This window comes from Lonchura striata, chromosome 1 (genome assembly GCF_046129695.1).
Source record: "Lonchura striata isolate bLonStr1 chromosome 1, bLonStr1.mat, whole genome shotgun sequence".
NCBI lineage: Eukaryota > Metazoa > Chordata > Aves > Passeriformes > Estrildidae > Lonchura > Lonchura striata.
This window is the reverse complement of record NC_134603.1, coordinates 37,247,245-37,265,995: the sequence shown is the minus strand read 5'-3', so window position 1 is coordinate 37,265,995 and position 18,751 is coordinate 37,247,245. Positions and strand designations below refer to the sequence as shown.

At 36.0% G+C, this 18,751-nt stretch overlaps 1 protein-coding gene across 9 annotated transcripts in view; it reads left to right on the top strand.

The window, feature by feature from the left end:
• Positions 1-18,751, top strand: part of CHD7 (chromodomain helicase DNA binding protein 7) — a 132,504-nt gene that overhangs the window by 81,265 nt on the left and 32,488 nt on the right. For all 9 annotated transcript variants that reach the window (XM_021555652.2, XM_021555654.2, XM_021555647.2 and 6 more), the window contains 9 exons: positions 1,262-1,397; positions 4,745-4,882; positions 5,960-6,025; positions 10,936-10,991; positions 12,348-12,462; positions 13,823-13,906; positions 14,816-14,953; positions 15,050-15,171; positions 15,610-15,853. In XM_021555652.2, the coding sequence (XP_021411327.2) occupies positions 1,262-1,397; positions 4,745-4,882; positions 5,960-6,025; positions 10,936-10,991; positions 12,348-12,462; positions 13,823-13,906; positions 14,816-14,953; positions 15,050-15,171; positions 15,610-15,853 (1,099 nt within the window). The remainder of the gene's footprint in view (positions 1-1,261; positions 1,398-4,744; positions 4,883-5,959; positions 6,026-10,935; positions 10,992-12,347; positions 12,463-13,822; positions 13,907-14,815; positions 14,954-15,049; positions 15,172-15,609; positions 15,854-18,751) is intronic.

The window sequence follows — 18,751 nt, the reverse complement described above, 5'->3', positions numbered from 1 at the left end:
ATAGGCTGTAAGGAGAAAATACTGTAGCTGAGTTGTCACAGTCCTGAAGAGACATGTGACTGTATTGGAAAATGTTAAATTACAGCTCCAAAATACACTGTTGGTGGGCTAATGTGCTGATCATAATGAACAAACTTAAAGCTGAAGTTTAAATGAGAAATTACAAATATGAGGATCATGAAGAAAAAACAAACCCTGGGCAGTTTCCCAGGTATGAAAATAAAGTGATGAGAATGTAGAAGCCATATAAAAGCGTCTGATATAGTGCTTGGTGACCTGCCATGTGTCAGGTACCAGCACCCAGCTCTGCTGTCAGCTGTCTCAGCAACTTCCCTTAGCAAGCCCCTCACACTGGGAATGGGCTGCTGGGAGCTGACCACAAAAAACTAGTAAAAACCTGCCTCAGACTCAAAGGCTAGATGTGCTTTAAAATACTAACTTCTACCATCGATTTTTGTTGCCATTTAAAAATTTCAGCCCTGCCATGCTGCAGATCATCTCAGTTTGTGATTTGGTGATGGTGTATTTAAAGCTGTATTTTGATACATACGTCTTTACCCATTTCCAAGCCTGTGAGTGCAGCTGGAGACATGCAGTCCCAGCTCTTCAGGTGATGAACATTTTCATGGGGGAGGAAGGGAAGGAACAACCCTCAAAACATCATGGTCAGTGGATATAGGTTTCTAGTATTGTGTAGATGCCGAGATGCTAGCATGGTGTTTTTCTCCCTGTACAAGCTGCAGTTGTACGCATTGAAGCTGTATGGGTGCCCTCAGCACTGACATTCAAGAGCATTTCCTGCTTGGAAATAGCAGGGATTGTAGAAGAAGATGAATTCAGTCCTTTGTTTTGGTAATGCTTGCTCTTGTTCTGCTTACCTGGGCTGCATGGTTAATAAAAGACAAGCACATGCATAATCCTGTTTCTCTTCTCATGTGTCAGATTGTCCAAACCCTGCTTTCAGAAAATACATGTTCTGAAGAGAGCAGCTCTTCCTTTCCCATCTCATTTTTAGTTTCTTGTTGAGTACACATCGAGTGTCACTGTCTAAGGTCTTGAAGGAAAGAAGTGAGGTGCCTGTTAAGGCACGTGTAGTGATGGCCTCTACATCACTGATTTTGCAGTTACTTTGAAATACTTCAGAAAGGCAGTTGAAAATAATGAAGTCACTCAAAACAAACATCTCACAGATCAACTGTTTTTTAAACAACTCTTGCTTATATTTTTCTACAAAAACTGATTAAGAATACCTCTGTTTCAGTAACAAGAAGCAAGATTCAGAAGCCAGTGCTGCGAAGAAAAAGGTTAAGGGAAAGGAAGGTTCTGAAAACTCAGATTTGGAAAAAACTCCACCACCATCACCTCATCCTGAAGATGAAGATGATTCAGGGGTTCAGGTAATGCTATTCTTGAAGTTCATTGTAGACTTTGCCAACTTAGAAGCATAAAGCAATAGTTTTCATGGTCTTTGTTGTAGAGATAGGGATATTTGGATAATTTCTGTGTTGTTTACAAAAAGGTGAGAACTGAAAATCACCATGGTGAACATTTTACAAAAACAAGTAAAACAAGTATTTTTCATCATAATTCTGCTTTATAGTCTTGTTTCTTGCAGATATGGTACGGTGCTGCTGAGTTTTCGCACATTCTCTTTGATTACTCTTGCAGTTATGATGCTGAAAGTTCTGTTCTGTAGACTTAATGCACTATTACAAGGTCTTGCTTATAAGCTCAGTGTTTATTCTTGCATTGGCTTTGCAAACATTCTGAAATCAAGAATCGGACATGACAGAGCAGAGTGCTGGAAACATGCATGTCAGGCACTTGTAGCTACACTGCTTTAGTGGATGTAGGGCTTGTTTTGCAGGACTGCCAGTCATGGGCTCACACTGATTAATTTCTCTTGACCACTGCATTACCTATCACTTTCTGTCCAGACTTTGTTTCACATAAAGCAAATCTGGAAATAGAGTAGCATATATGACAAGTTTTATATACTCTGTCATTTGACATGTTAAGAAATGGTCATCTGGCTTGCTTCTGCTGGTGGTGTTTTGAGTGGGCAGTAAAAAAAAAGAATCCTCTCATGAAGAGGTAGGGGTAAATTATGGTGGGGAAGGTATGAGACTCCTATGTAGTCATACCAGTGTATATGAAATCCACTGCATTTGTCCATTGCACGTCAGGTTGTGGATGGTTTGCTTCTGGTTATAAGAGATGTTCAGACCAATGATCAATTTGGAATAGTCAAAGCAGCCTGGTGAAGACTTTGGCAGACAGCTGTCCTACAAAAGCATGGTTTATGCCCCCTTCCTCCTACTATTTTCAAGAAGAATATAGTAAATAATGAAATGTGAGTGATCTAGTATATTCTAGTTAAAAATAAAAGAAGCAGTAGAAGACTGTGTTCTTCCTGACTCCTTCAGACTGTGTTTTCTGAATTAGAGAAGTTGAGTTAAACCATGCAGATTTTAAAATGTTTGAAGCATTAAGTTTTCTGTTCTGTGCTGCAAATCTCTTCTGGCCTGATTAATGGCACTGGCAAAAGATGAAGAAACTTCAGGACTTTGGATGGGTTTTTTGGGTTAATTTGTAGGTGATTATATTCCATTTACAATTCAACATTTCTGCATGGTTTGCTTGTTTTCAATCTAGTGGAACAAAAACTTTCTTTTTGTCAGACACAATTGGGTGATAAACATTATGTTTGAGTTTTAATATTTTTTTTTTCTAGAAATAGAAATCCTAGGGCACTTGTATCACATTTTAATTAAATATAACAAAGTATTTCAGGAAACTTTGTTTTCTTAGTACTTTCTCATTCTGTGCGTGCTATAATGCATTTCTTTGAATAAACTTAGGAAATGGTTCCAACCATGTTTGCTGGGAACAGCTACAGTTAATAAACTTGTTATGCATTTCTCAACCCTGATTGATGTTACTCAGTTGTCTAAGACACAGTTGCATTCTTAAGGTAAAATCCTCAGCCTTCTGTAGGGATATTATGTAGTAATACAGAGTGATACATTGTTTTCTTTAAAGAGGAGAAATACTTGTGTGTTATGCAGGTTTTTTACATTCCATTATCAAACCTATTACTCACCTTCCTGCCTGTAGATCAGTTAATGAGTTAATCAGATGCAGGTAAATATATGTGCAGTATCTGTCAACAGTGCATAAATATTGCAAAACTACATATGAATATAAGAGGAAACAGGAAGTTCATCAAGTCAAAGAAATATCAAATAAAGGCTACCATTATGTTTTAGATATTCTTTCGGTTAGGGAAATGGAAGAAGAGATTTTTGGCACCAAAAATAATGGTAAGACTTACCTACAGAGTCAGAAGAAAATTGGTATTTTCCCATCAGTGATCATGTAAATCAAGATGCAAATTTGTCAAGTGTTACTATTTTGAAGTATAAAAATATTGTTTTGTGGAAACCCCCATAAGTTACTGTGTTAAAGGTAGACATCACATCACCATTGTTTAAAAGGGTAATGTAAGCTTAACTTTCACTCAAAAATTTCATTTTCAGCTAAATAAATAATATATAATTTTGTAAAGTGCACCAGGTATTTATGCTTTAAAAAGTATGATTAGGTATCTAAAAGTATTTGACTTTGCCTATGTATATTGAGAGACTCAGGTGTGTAAGTCTGTTAAACAAGCTACATAAGTATTTGCATGTATCAGTGGAGATGTGCAGTGGCTGAGAAAGATGTATAAATAAGTAATGTAAAATATATAAATAAGTAGTGTATCAAGTCATTAAAGTGGAGGCTTTTTTAACACTTGATAGTCAACATGATTTTAATGTATACATTAAGATATTTGAAGCTTAGTTGACAGTTTTCAGCAACATATGCTTACAGCTTTTCAAATATATAAACTGATGCAGACTATCTGGGAAGTTGAATTTTATTGTTGTGAAAACAATACCCAGCACTGGACATCAAGTTGCAAATTCCGTCAAATGCATGCCTCTGTATTTTACTGGTTGTTTTGAGCAGTACTGCTGAAGCTTTATCTCATCCTGGTGGTGAGGGTATGGGAGCAGAGAAATCATGCTTTCAATTTGGGGTGGTTCAAGTTTTCCATTCTCTACTAGTTTGGGGTCTTTTCCCATGCTGTGCTGCAGGATGCTTTTCTGAACAGTGCTGGGTCAGTGAAGTGAGGAAAATAGTATTTCATTGTGTTTCCCCTACAAGATAATCCCAGTACAACTGGGTGGATGGGGAGAGGAAGAAAGTGTGTTGTCACTGCTTAGCAACACAGTGCTGTGGAAAGGTGGTGTTTGGCTCCTGCATTGGCCATCTGTCAAAGTTTGTTACAGATGTAAATGGATAGGTGCAGCTTTTTGGTTTTTAATTGCTTTCTGAGATAGGCTTCCTATTTTTTTAATGCTGTTTTAGTAATGTTAAAAAAAGTGGAAAAAATACACCCCCCCACCCCCCCCCCACTTTCCAACTTGGAACAAGCATAAAGTCGATTTTTATTTGAGGTTGATTTTTGTTTAATTTTAGGTTTTTGTTGGGTTTTGCCTACAGAATTTAAGAACGGCTAACAGGCAGGAATTCAGAATAGTAGTGTCCTGAGTCCACTCTTTCTACCAGGGTGTTGTAGAAATTTTAGCATTTACTGCACACTAATGTATTTGAGACACACAGAGAAGTTTTCTCAGTTATTCTGCTTCTTATCAGCTTTGTTTCTCATGAAAAAATATGAATGCTTTCTGTTCAGAAACGACGCTCCAGCAGGCAGGTGAAGAGGAAGCGTTATACCGAAGACCTGGAGTTCAAGATTTCAGATGAGGAGGCTGATGATGCTGATGCTGCTGGAAGAGACTCTCCTTCAAATACTTCTCAGTCAGAGCAACAGGTCAGATATGAACAGACTGGAAAGGTGGCTATAATTGCAGCATTCAGAGATCAAATATGTGCCCCTTTCCTGAGTGATATTCGTACATTATATGATTGATAGAATGTGCCAGAAGGCATTAGTTTTTACATTCTTAAAGAATATATCAACTCATGGCTTTGTTTGCAAGCTGATGATATACAGCTTGAAAGTTCAAGCTAAGTTCTTTGAAATTAGTGGTCCCTAGCCAAAGGAAACCTAAACTGTACTGCTAGAAATCTAGAATGTACTTCTGTGAATTCAGTGGTCTGGCTTCTGTGACTTTAATAAACCACTCAAGCTTGTCCCCTGCTGCTAGGAACCATAAGAACTCCTTTATGAAATTACTGCCTTGTAGTACCCAGCAGGGTACACTTTATTCTCTGTGCAATGTAAATGATGGATAAAATAGTTTGAATAAGATGAGGGGTAATACTGTAGGAATGACTGTTGTAACAATCTCATTGTTTTGTAGTGCTTTTTCAAAGAACTACTTCATTTAACTGATGACCTATTGGAGAATATATCCACGTTCTTTAGTATTTCATTTGGCAATTTGTTAAGCCTTGTGAAATATTGTATGTGATCTCCATTGTTAATTGTGTCTTATCAGAAGGAGAATTGGGATGGTTTGCCTCCCGTTGTAATAGTGAATTAATGTAATAGAGAATTGCAGGCAGTTTAGAGAGTGATCGTGTGGACATCTGCACAGCCAGCTAGAGCTTCTGAACATCATCTGCAGTTTAGACTGTATGGTGCTGAAAGCATGTGTTATTTTAGGACAGGGGAACTGCTTGTGTTGTTACATCTGTTTATCTATGCATATCAGCTTTCTTAACTGACAGAGCTGGAGTTGCACTAGGTCTTAAAAATGGGCTTAAACAAGTATTCCTCAATCCTTCATTATGTTATTAAATCTCTTTGAATACTCAAAATTCTCGTGCTAGGGGGAGAGAATGTCCTCTTCTGTTACAAAAAATTATTTTAAAGTTTTTCTAATGAAGGAAGTCTTTAACAAAGATGCACTCCCATAACTCTTGTTTGCTATTTATGATGTAGGAATCTGCTGATGCTGAAGGTCCTATTGTGGAGAAAATAATGAGTAGCCGTTTAGTCAAGAAAAAGGTAAAACAAATATCCTTCCCCGCATATTTTAAATAGGCTAAGCATATTTCTGCTGAAGCCCTTACTGAGTTCTTAAAATACTTTGGATATTCCCAATTAAAAAACTGTTCTGTTGAATAGAGTAGGATCCCTGAAAGTGTATTCAGATGGTATGTAACATGTTTTTTGGTAGACATACACAAAACAGATTGTTTAATCTTTTACTTGTTTCTTGCTTTTTTTGGATGAAAAATTTGATTTTTGCAAATATACATGCATGGGTGAAATCTTCGCTGCTCTTCAGAGTGATATTCCATAGAATTCCATAGTCTGAGGAATGAAAGAACTCAAAAACCCTTGCCCATAATTTTTGCATCTTTTGATGGTCGTTGTGCTTAGCAGCTGAAACAAATTCACATGACCAAGTATGATGTATACACAAGTGATTAATATCTTCCTTGTCACTATGCTAAGATGGTGAAAGAAACACTCAAGTTCAGTGTGGTACCCTTGTAATTCTGCCCTGGCTCCTAGTTAAGTTCTTATATTGCTTACAGATTTTTCTAATCTGCTTCTCAACTTGATTGGCCTTTGCACTTCCAAGGTATTAGAACTCTGAGAAGGAAGTAAAAAAGAACTTATTCCAAAAAGGGCATGATTATATTTGTAGACTCTTTTGTGGAGCTAATTCTTTGACTTATACTACAGTTGGACAGAAAACTGTCTGACTTAGACTGATACAGCATCATACTGATCTTTGTTAACCAGTAATTCATCTTTACCTCAGTGTTAATTTTCAAATTGGAGAAAGGAAATTTGCCTTTATTAATGGATTTTTTTTCAATGTTGTGGTGGTTTGGTGTTTGTTTTTGGGTTTTTGCTTGGTTTTCTTGGGTAGGGTGGGATGTATGTATTCAATTCTTTTACTAGTGTCCTAACATCATTAACAATTTTGTAAACCTACATTCATTTAATATCTTTAGTTCCTGTGGTTCAATCTGGCCTGTTTATGCATCTTACAGCATAGGCTTCTAAGGCTTTTTGGAGTGCTTTTTCTGTTTGGTGTTTTTTGGTTGTTTTTTTTTTTAAGTCTAGAGCTCTATTTTGTGTTTCAAATCATAGGCTTATTTTTCAGATAAACTTGAGGCAATATAAAGTGAGTATTTACTTGTCCTGATGGTCTACTAGGCAGGAGAGGAGGATGTGGTCCTTTCATAAATGTCTTTACAGGGGAAGCTGTTTTTCGCCAATTATTCTTCCCTTCTTCCTCTCCCCTGCAAACAAAGGTGTGATTACTCATGGGGAGTGTGTATTTTGCTGCAGTTTGTGGGAAGTAGTTGGTCTGCTGCCTACATGTCTTTGATTGCAAGCTCTGCTGGAGGCAAGCTCTATTTTGAGCTTTTTCTTTAATGTTTTTTATGGATTGTATTTGCAGGTTTGAGGGGTGTCTCTTCTTTCCCTGCTCTTCTCCCCAACCCTCTTCTCCAAATTTCAAAAAAAGAGATGGAATTCAGGATGTTAATATTTAACATCTGAAGTATCCAACTGTGCTTTTATTAAAGGTCTTTTACACTCTTACTAACGTCATCAAAACCCTGGTTGTTAGATTACTAATCAAAGTAAAATTGCTGTGATCAGGACCAGTGCATAAAATAAACACAAGGAGAGGCTTGACTAGGAAACCTTTCAGTGCATTAGGTTGTAACAAAGATGTTGCATTCAAGTAAAGGACATTAGATAATGAGTATGCTTTTGGAGCAGTACTCCTATAGTAAAATCATGCTGGTTGTCTGAGAAATAGCCGTAGTCTAGCTCTGGAGTTGCCAGATAGGATGCAGCACTGTATTTGCAGCCATTTTTGAAACATACAGAGTAAAAGGTAGAACTGAGTTCCTGTTTGAAGTAAAAAAGATTGTTTTTCACAGTTGTTCCTAATGTGGAAATTTGAATTCTCTTGAATACTCTTTCTTCTTGCAGAAAGCATAAAGTGCATGTATCACTCTCTTTCCAAACCTGAGGAATTTGGATGTTGAAATTTTTCATTCAGTCCTCTTTGAATTCCTGCTTCTTAACTTTGAAAAGGAATAGCTAGAACTAATTATGCTATCCAGCAGAAGTAGCACGTATTTTGGAAAGACAGGGGGTTTGTAGAGCCCTGTACTTGCATGTTAGACTTGTGAAAGTCTCTTTTTGCCTACTAGTAATGTGAGAATTAGAACTAATGGAAATGTGTATGATACCTGCATCTCTTCCTAAACTGATCAGTTTTAGATTTTGTGCTGTGTATCAATTGAAGTGATTGGGTTTTTTTGTGGTGCTTTGCAATTGTTATTAATGTCTTCTGTCTGCTTTTTTTCTGGTAGTTGATAGTGTGGTGCTTTGGGTTTTTTTCATGGTTTTTTTTTTTTTTTTTTCTTAGGTTTTTTTGGGGTTTTTTTTCTGGCTTTTTTTTCCTCAAGCTTTTGTTTCTACACCCGAGTGCTTTATACAACCAACTTTTGTGTTAATAGTGTTGCTGTATCACCTCTGTGGCAATGGCACAGATTATGTGCTTTTAAGTATTTGCTTGAATAAAGGGGTCATTTATTTCTTCAATTATCTGCAGACACTGTGAATCAGATCCTGGCCACACCTGGAAGTGATAATTTGAAGTGTCCTGCATTGCCCAAGTCTGCTGTGTGTTATTTTAGGATGTCTGTGTAATCAGTTTGGGGAGAATTTTGCATAAATGTTCTATCTCACCTTTTTACCTGGTTAATGTAAGTGTACAGGTAGTAAAGAGTGCACAGTGACATCAGAGGCATAAGCTGTTGTCTCATATACCCTAAAGTGATGTATTGTTAACCTCTGCTTGTGTGCTGACAGTGTTAAATTGATTAAAATTTTGGAGGAGGGCATAAGTGCTGAATGCCAGACCAAGATTTCTAAAATATTTTTTCTGAAGCACTTTTTGCTTAGGTGAATCTTTGATGCACTCTCATGGAACATCTAATAACATAGACCAATTATTACCTATTAGACAATACAAAATTGTGTTTTACTTATTAGAGTTACAGAATTTATCAAGATGTGCATTGTAAATTATTGTTATTAAGTTGGCAGCTGACAGAAAATATGTTTGACTGAAACGCTGCTGAGGGAAGTGAAGTTGGTTAATATGAAACCTCTATGTAAAGGTGTTTAATGATGTTGTCATTGTAATACTGATGGATCTCAAAGGATTCTGGTTTAACAGTAATCAAAGAGACTTGGCTGTAATACATTTTAGATAATAAAAGAAGTTAATGTCTTAAAATTAGGGTTGACTTCTTAAAGACTAATTTTGCCTCAGGGCAGCGAATAGGTTCCAATACTGTGATCTCTAGCTTCCTTTTTCAATGCAGTTTTGATCTCTAAATATTAATATCATCTTGAGAAAGAGTATTCTGAATTTTTTGTTTAAAAAGAATCTTTATGGTCTTCAGATTCCTTCCTTTAACAGTGTCTTTGTAAGTGTCAGAGAATTTTCCCCCTGTATTTGGGTTTAGGGGATGGTTTGGAGAGCTTGTCTTCTTTGATGGAAGATTCAAGATCAAGAGGTAGCACCAGTAATCTTCTTCCATTTCTTTAGGGAAAAATAGGTAGAAGCTACTATTGTTTCTCTCTCTAGGAAGGAATACAAACAGACTGTACTGGAATGATGTAAATGCTAAACTGAAACTCCCTTGCTACTCAGGAAGTAAAGGAATACTGTGTGAATCAGGGACTGGGAATGCATGAATTTCACTGTGCTAGAACACAGTTTAATGCAGCTGCTACTGTTGTTATTTAATTGCACTGCTGTGGAGGTAAAATCTAGCCAGCAACTAAATATGGCAATTCAAGTTTTAGAGTAGTCCCTCTTGTGTGTGTGTATATATATTTTAAATATATATATATATAAATACAAAAATTGTTAGTTATACAGCAGTCAACAGTTTTGCCTATTTAATGCTGCATATACAGTATTTATTACAGATGATGTTGTCCCTGATGAAATGTATGAACCAGAAAATGCTGCTCTGTTAAAAATCTTCCTAAAGTTCATTAGTAAAAACAAACAGTTAATGTTGTGACATTAACTGAATTCTAAATGTGTGCATGGTGCACTGTCCTTATTTTGTCCTATGGCTGGGTTAAGGAGTAATTCAACAAAGTATTACATGCCATATGTTATGCAATACTTTGACACTAGGGATAAGTTAAGGGTAGCTCAACTCTTAGCACTGAATGCCCTTGGTTTTGCTGGTTTATGTCACAACTTTAACCTTGCTTTAAATGTAGTTTTTGGGTGTTAATTTAATTTGGCTGCTCTGTATGTGAGACATCTTGCCTGAGTGAATTTAATTGCACCATTGAGTAAAACTAAAGTCATGAACACTGATGCACTACAATTCTAGCAGAGGTATAAGGTTTAGTTTTATATGGCTTCTTGTTTGGAGTTATTAACTATATGGAGGAATAAACCCCCTTTAAAAATCTTTTTTAAAACATTACAAAACCCACAATGTAAAGTTGCCATGAGCCAGCCAAAAATAATACATATGGCATTCAGGAGTGCAGTTGCTAATTGGCTGCTGCCTGAGAAAATGGTACACTTGGCTTCTACTTAACACTGTGGGTTTGGCAGAAAGCCAGATTTGGGGTGAGGTTGTGAATGAAGCTGCATGTGGTTAGGGAGGAGTTCAAATGATTCATGTCTTGGAAGTTGTAGTAAGCAGTGCAGTATGTACTTGGGTAAGCAGCTGGAGGAAACTCCTCGCCCATGTCCTCCCCCACAAACCTTTTCCTACACCTCCACTTGTGTATCTGTGTGGGGACCATAGTCCATATCTCAGATAGTTTTTTAAATTGTTTACTAAGTTGGGATGTTTAGAGATTTAATTCACGTTTCAACATTTCTTTTCTTTTAGATGGAGAACGGAGAGGAAGTAGAAGTAGAGGAATTCTATGTCAAGTACAAAAACTTGTAAGTAAAGTTACAGCTTTGATTGCTATCCAAATAGCTTTCAAAACTGGTTTTGTAACTGATAGAAATTATTATCAAACTTTAAACATATCTAATGTTTAATCCAAAACAGTGACAAATGAACAGGGGAATACCTTACATTGGTGGTACAAGTTTTGACAGTGTTGTGTTAATTTGTGTTCTCACCAAAATTAAATCCATAGGTAAAATTGCTCTGCTATTACATACTTTAAGACTCATTATGCATGCAGGCTTATGAGCACACACCTGTGCTGTGTAGGTCAACTGTAGAGTGTATGCAAACTACTCAAAAATAACCCTTAATGTTGTATTAAAAGCAAGATTTATGTTGAACAAAATGTCTAAGATAGCAGAAAAATGAGATGGCTTTCAATATTCCAGCGGATCTTTACCCCTCCATGAGAGGAATGCAATTGTGGTGAGAGCAGCATGTTGTTTCACTTCTGGACTCTGAAACTACAATGCAATCAGTATTTAAAATAAAACACTTAATAACTGGATAAGCTCACTTTTCTTGTAGGAAAATAGCACACCTTGTGTATTTTTATCAATTTTTCTGCCTGAGAGACAGAAATCTACTTTAAGGATGCTTTTGGTAGCTAACTGCACGTAGTTGATTTCACTTTAAATATGCTGTCATTTTGGTATCCTTTGCACTATATTGTTTATTGTATAATGTTTAATTGCTTAATTATGCTTTGTTTAGTTCTATTACATAGACATAACTTTTGTGTTAACTGTGCTGTCTTAGCTTTTGACAGACTAAATTTTTGGAGTAGGACAAGTCACTTTGGCAGAGATACTGTTCCTTCTTCTGTGTTGTTACTGTGGAACTGCTTTACAAGGGTTTTTTTTTCTGTCAGTCTTAAAAGACTCATAAGTAATTTTGAGTTACAATGCTGTTCTCACAAAAAAATTATACAGGATGGTAGTATTAAAATATTTGTATCTTTTGATTAACTTATTAAATTCTTACTCTTTGTTAGAATATAATGCTAAATAGTAACTTTACTGTAAGTGTCTTGTATAGTAACTATGTTTTAAGTATGTCCAATAAAAATCATCCTAGTTTTGTGCCAAACTAAGTATAGAGGGTATGTATTCAAATTTTGAGTGAGAGTTGATTCTATTTCCTGACAAGTTTTTATATTAGTAAGTATAATTACTTGGAGCAAAAATGATTCGTTAATAACCTGTATGGTAAAGAAGATAGTGTCAGGTTTTCCAAGCATAGCACCACGCTGTGCTGGAAAGATCTAGTTATATTAGTGGAATACATTAGGAGTGCAATGGAAGTAGAGTTTTGAGTAAGATTTTTTCTGTTTCATCTTCTAGCTCTTACCTTCACTGTCAGTGGGCATCTGTGGAAGAGCTGGACAAAGACAAGAGAATTCAGCAGAAGATTAAGCGGTTTAAGGCAAAACAGGGCCAGAATAAATTCCTTTCTGAAGTATGATTTTTTTTTGTTTGTTTGTTTTGGGTGTTTAAGGAATATTCCTAGGAATTCTTGTTTTGTATGAAAGCAGAACATTTTGAACTATGTGATATATCAGTAGCACTTATTCTAGTATAAAGCACAAAGCATTCTGGATGCAAGTCTTACAAGTTTATGAAAGTCAGGTAATCTATCCTGACTGTGTACTTTTTCCTGTTGTTTGGGTTGGTCTTTTTCCTTGAAGTAAGTGGCTAGTTATTAGCCTCGTAAGCCTGGCTGAATCACTACCATGTCTTTTTTCTCAGGACCTGATTATGCCAGAAGAAATGCATGGCTTTTTTCTATGTTATGGACTGCTGCTCACTAGGGATTCAAAGCTTTTTATCATCAATTTAATTTCACTTAGAGCCATAAGCAGTAATGTGGCAGGGGTCCTGTCAATAAAAGACCAGATCTGCTGATTTGTGTCTCTGAAAGATTACCTTTTAGAAAAATGCTGTCTTTTAAGGAAAAAAGTTGTCTTAATGAACTACTGTGTTTATTTATTTATATTTATTTTTACTATATCATTCAAGCTGAAATGAAAACCTGTTGCAAATTGAAAACTTCCATCTGTTCTAAGTGAAGATACCTGAAATTGTTTCCATTTTCTCTTCTTAATCTGCTTCCAAGTGGATCACAAGTTACTGTAAATACTTGGAATTTGTAATTGTTTCAGAAAAAGCTTTTAAAATATACAGTCTTTAGTCTTTTTGGCTGTCTTTTCAGTTAGAGCGTATCTTAGAACTATAAAATGAAATGCAATGCTTTAGTATGGAAGAGAATCCTGGAAGTTGTTTGAGGCATAAGAATGAACTTGACAAATTGTGATTTTTGGAGAAACTCTGTATGCATGTATTGTGTTTTCTCTGTTTTTGAAATACTAATCTTTAAATCTTGCTTGTAAAGCACTAGACAATTCCTGTAGTTAAAATAATCCAAAGGCACTTAGTGTACAAGGCTCTAATTTCTTTATTGCAAGCTGTAGTTTTCAAGAATGCTAAATGCATTGCATGCCATAAGCCTTTTCGATTGCTCATTAGTGAATTGTAATTTCACACTTCATTTAAAATATTCTTAAACATTCTCTCACAGTAAAAGGTTTCACACAGTAATTAAGAGGCCCAGTTAACAAAGTCTGAGAAGTCTGATTCCCTCACGGGGAATGATCTTGCTGAATTGTAGCATTTCAATTAACATGTTGAAGTTTGCCAAATATAAATTCTGTGTCACTGTGACCCAAAATATTATTGCCTGGTGAAATATATAATAATTTTTCCTCTCAGGAAGGGCTAATAGAGATATCTTTTATATTTTTGCCTCTCTCCTTGAACAGATTGATGATGAGCTTTTTAATCCAGATTATGTGGAAGTTGATCGAATCATGGATTTTTCACGTAGCACAGATGATAACGGAGAGGTAAAAAAATCTTCTAGTGCATCTCTAGTAATATAGACATTGTGTTTAGAATTTACTGTCTAGAAATATATTAATTAGAATTTATTAAGTATTTACAGAAACTACCATGGTTTATGTGTGTAAAAAATAGGAACATGTTTGAGAAAACATTGGCTAATGTAACAGTTTCCCTTAAATGAAGGGGATCAAGGGAGAATTCCAAACTTTTTTAAAGTTACCTCTATTTAAAAAAGCAAACAAAGCAACCAACCAAACAGCAACAACAATGAAGAAGTGATATTTAATATTGTAGAAATATGATGTTCATGCATCTAATGCAGAATTTAAATGAAAATGGCAAGAAAGAGCCTTAGCTAAATGTCATAATGGTTTAGACATTGTTTAGATTACCTGTTACAGAAGAAGTCCTGAACTCACTGTTTCTTCATTTTTTATGCAAAAAAGATGATTTTGTTTTCCAGGAGATTCCTTTTTGGTCCTAGGAAAATAGAAAGCTTCACTGGCAGTGTCACTGTTTCCATGTTGCTCTGTCAGTGAATGGTGATGGTTGATTTGTTTATTGTGAAGTTTCTGATGACACTGATAAAACATTAGATTTTTAAGTATGTAGGAAAGAACAGAATTGTAAGCGTTGAAATGTGGACATTGTTTTGCTTCTAAATTTGTCTAACTGTAGTGATTTCAAATGTGTTATGCTCTTTTTGGTGGTAAGCCTGCATTCTCCAGGTTCTCGTCTTACTTGGTTAGGTTGTCAAGGTGTCGGTCTGCTGTTTGCTTATTCTTGTGGCTGAGTCAGGCATTGAGGTCTGATCCAGCTTTTTGAATTTCGTCTAGCCTGCAGATCTCCTGTAAGGATACACTTTTATTCTTTCTGTATTGTGACATAATGTAATTTTTGTCTTAACAAAGCCTGTAACACATTATCTGGTGAAGTGGTGTTCGCTTCCTTATGAAGACAGCACTTGGGAGCTCAAGCAAGACATCGACCAAGCCAAGATTGAAGAATTTGAGAAACTGATGTCTAGGGAGCCAGAAATGGAGCGTGTGGTAAGAATTGGCTCTATATAGAGGATTTTATTTGAAAATAGTAAAGTAATGTGGTCTTTTAGAAACCACTAATGGGATTTGCTGTATTTGAAACAGGAGCGACCTCCTGCCGATGACTGGAAGAAATCGGAGAGTTCCAGGGAGTATAAAAACAATAACAAACTCAGGGAATACCAGTTGGAGGGAGTAAACTGGCTTCTTTTCAATTGGTACAACACGTACGTAAAACATAGCTTACTGCTGAATCCTGCTTTGGAAAAGCTTTTATAGCTTATTTAAAATAGCAGCCTTTTAAAGTAACCTACTAAAGTGAGATTTTAGAATCATTTACATGGTTCATTTTTTGCTGCAGGAGTCATATACAAACTAACTTGGGGTGGAACATGAGTATTTCAGATAGATTCTTGTGGCAAATGCTTTGGGTTCATGCATGCCCCTGCTGCTCCTTCCTCCCTCCTGTGAACTTGAGAAGTGTACATAGAAGGGATATATCCATGCTGACTGCATCACAAATCATAACATTAATTTAAAATGCAAAATATTATGATGCCTTTTCATTCTAGAAATATCTGGTTTATTCCGGTTGTTGCCTTACTGATTGTCTACATTTTAAGTTGGGAATAAATGATTCAGCTGGTTTTTATTCTTGTTTTCAGACGAAACTGCATTTTAGCAGATGAAATGGGGTTGGGAAAGACTATCCAGTCCATTACGTTTCTCTATGAGATATATTTGAAAGGAATCCATGGTCCTTTCTTGGTTATTGCACCATTGTCCACAATTCCCAACTGGGAAAGGGAGTTCCGCACCTGGACAGAGTTGAATGTGGTTGTGTATCATGGGAGTCAAGCGAGTCGGCGGACCATACAGTTGTATGAAATGTATTTCAAAGATCCACAGGTAAAAGCTCTTCATGATTTTTCTTTTTCTCTTTTTTTGTATATACTTTACAGTTGTTTATTAATTTAAGCATCAATTAGTTTTTCAGTGCGGTATGTTAGGTTTCAGTTAAAAATACAGATACATGTATTAAGAATGCTTTTTAATAGTGGCCAGTATCTCTCTGGGAATAAAGGGGCACCATGAAATGGTGCAACTTTTGTTTAGAGTTTCACTCTTTCGTGCAAGGTTTTTGTTATTTTGCGTTTTTGAGGGGAGCTGACAGAAGAGATTCTTAATAGAGAAACTCCTTTAAGTGGAACTAAGCTTAAAAATCAATCATTGCCTACCATTCCAGGAAAGACCTGCTTGTAGAAATTAAACTTGTCAATGCCTCTTTATCAAATTTTGTAAATCAGATATATTTTGAATGTGTGTTACTGTGCTTAGGTTGAATAGTTGTGAGGGAAGGAAAGCAGAAATTACTAGGGGTAGAAACAGAAAATTATTTGGAAAACAGAACTAAGAAGATCAGCAGATCCCTACTCCTAAGTGCATGACTTTTCCCAGAGTAAACAGAACTGGGGGAAAATAAAATGTGCATACATTGAATGTTAGTGCAGAACAATAAAATCTGCCTTGCGTAAGAGAGAAAAAGGGTAGAAGTTTAACCTGTGGAGTACTATTTTCAACTGAGCTTTAAAAAGTGATAGTGGTGAATTCATACATTTAGATTTTCTTTAAAGCATTTCATTTTACACTATAGGACATTTTGTTTAATAAACTAGAAGGATATAAAATCAATATGGCACACATTAAGTGGATTTAAAACTGGCTAGCTGATATTTCTTGATGTAATTGTTAATGAGAAGTGATTTGCATTTCCAGCATAGTTCTTCAGGGATTGGTTCATGTTCGTGAGGTATATAACTTACCAATGACCAGAAAGAAAACATAAAATCGTTACTGAGGAAGTTTTCAAATGACACAAAGATGTGGAGAGTGGTAAATGATTAAGACAGTTGATGGATACAGAGTAGGCTGTATTACTTAATAAACTGGATCCAATCTAGTAATATTTAGAATACCTAAATACAGGGCTGTCTGTGGACAAGGAATGAAGATGATTCTTACCATAAGGAGAGCTCAGCTCTGGGAAGGCTGTAAGACAGAAACAGATCTTTTTTTGTCATGGCACATGACCAGTTAAACCACTGTGACACAGTGGTTAAAAGGGCTAGTGTAGTACAAGTGCATGGCAGGAAAAAATCTAATATAAAGATGAAAAACGTTCTCCTGTTTGTGAGTGGTGTGATGAGTGGTCCAGTTCTGCTTAGTTCCCACTTCATGTCCTCAAAGTGCATCAAAAAACCAGAGTCTTAGAACAAAGCTATGAGAGAGATTGCAAGATAGAAAATATGCTTTTACAGGTAAAAAAACTGATTAAAAACTGTTTTGAAGGTGATGACTGTGGCACAACTCCATATGCCATTAGGGCAAACAGAAAGAGCTATATATTTAAATATAGTAGAGAAACACGTATCAATTATATTAGTTAGAAATTACAGCTGTGTAGTCTAGAAAACAACTGTTTTCTCAGCAATTTATCAAATAAACTTTTAAATTAAAATATTATCTGTGTTTATTGAAGATTTATTTGAGTAACAGTTGCTTCATTGAGGTCTAGTGGCCCAGAGAAGTTGCTATGTCCCAGTCCACAGCAGGAGTGCTGGAACTAGATGATCTTTAAGGGTCCCAATCCAGGCTGTTCTATTAATCTCTAATACTCTTTATGATAATTCGCACATTTTCTTACCTAGATGTATAATACACAAATGAAGTGGGATTGAAATCAGTTTTTATGATTTTAAAATAATTTCTTAGCAGAGATTGATGTCTTATATAATTTAAAAATTTGGGTTTATACAGATACTGTCTCTGTTGAATTATTTCTTGTGTTAAAAATCATATTTGTTTGCTATTTGAGTGGCGCTTGTTCTCAGCATGTTCTTCCCCTTAGCATGAAGCCTGAAGGAATGTCATCTGAAAAATCCCAGTTACTGTGCAGATTCTTAGTTATTTTGGCAATATTATTTCATTGATCTAAAGGTAACTAAAAGGATCTACAGCAAGATGCAGCAGATAGTTTTGTTCCCCCATTGCCATATTCTTAACTCAATTCTTGCCGTGAGCATGGCAGTCATTTTACCCCATAGCGAGTAATGACAAAGCACTCATGGCACAGAAAAATGAATTATTTTCTGCTGGTTTTGCTCCCTGAACTGTCTTAAGAGTTGAATCAGACATTTACTGCATTTAGGGATAAAGGAGAAATGACAAGAACTCATCCTTTTGGTGGCAGCTGGCTTAGATGTGTCACAAAATCACCTTCTGTGTTCCATTCTTTGTAAGAGTGTCAGCTGTGAAACACAAGGTGGAAACCAAATTACAGGGAAAAAAAAAATCTCTCCATGCTCTGAAAAAAAGATTCCCCATGTAGTGTTCACTCTGGTATTCTCCAAAGTATCATCACTGGAAATGTGATGGAAGACAAAAAGGGAGTGAAAGAAGACATGATTTAGCAGCATCATTTCTAGTTCTCTTGCCAGACACATCAATCCAGACATCAGGCATTTTAGGCTTTTTAGGTCTTAATATGAAAAGAGGCTTCTCAATCTGAGCTGTTTCTCAAAAAGACAATTGAACATTGAACATTGGGAGTGGCTTTTGAAGAAAAATAACAACAGAGAATATGCATAAGAAGCACCTACCCCTGCAGTAGTGTCATTTTTCAGACTCAGCCCCATTTATCTGAGTCAAGTTGTTGTTCTGAAATGCTAAGAAGTAATCAATAACAAAGTAAGTTTCTGCAGTGTTGCAGAACAGTAAGGACGTGGTGCTATCAGAGACATTCTGCTG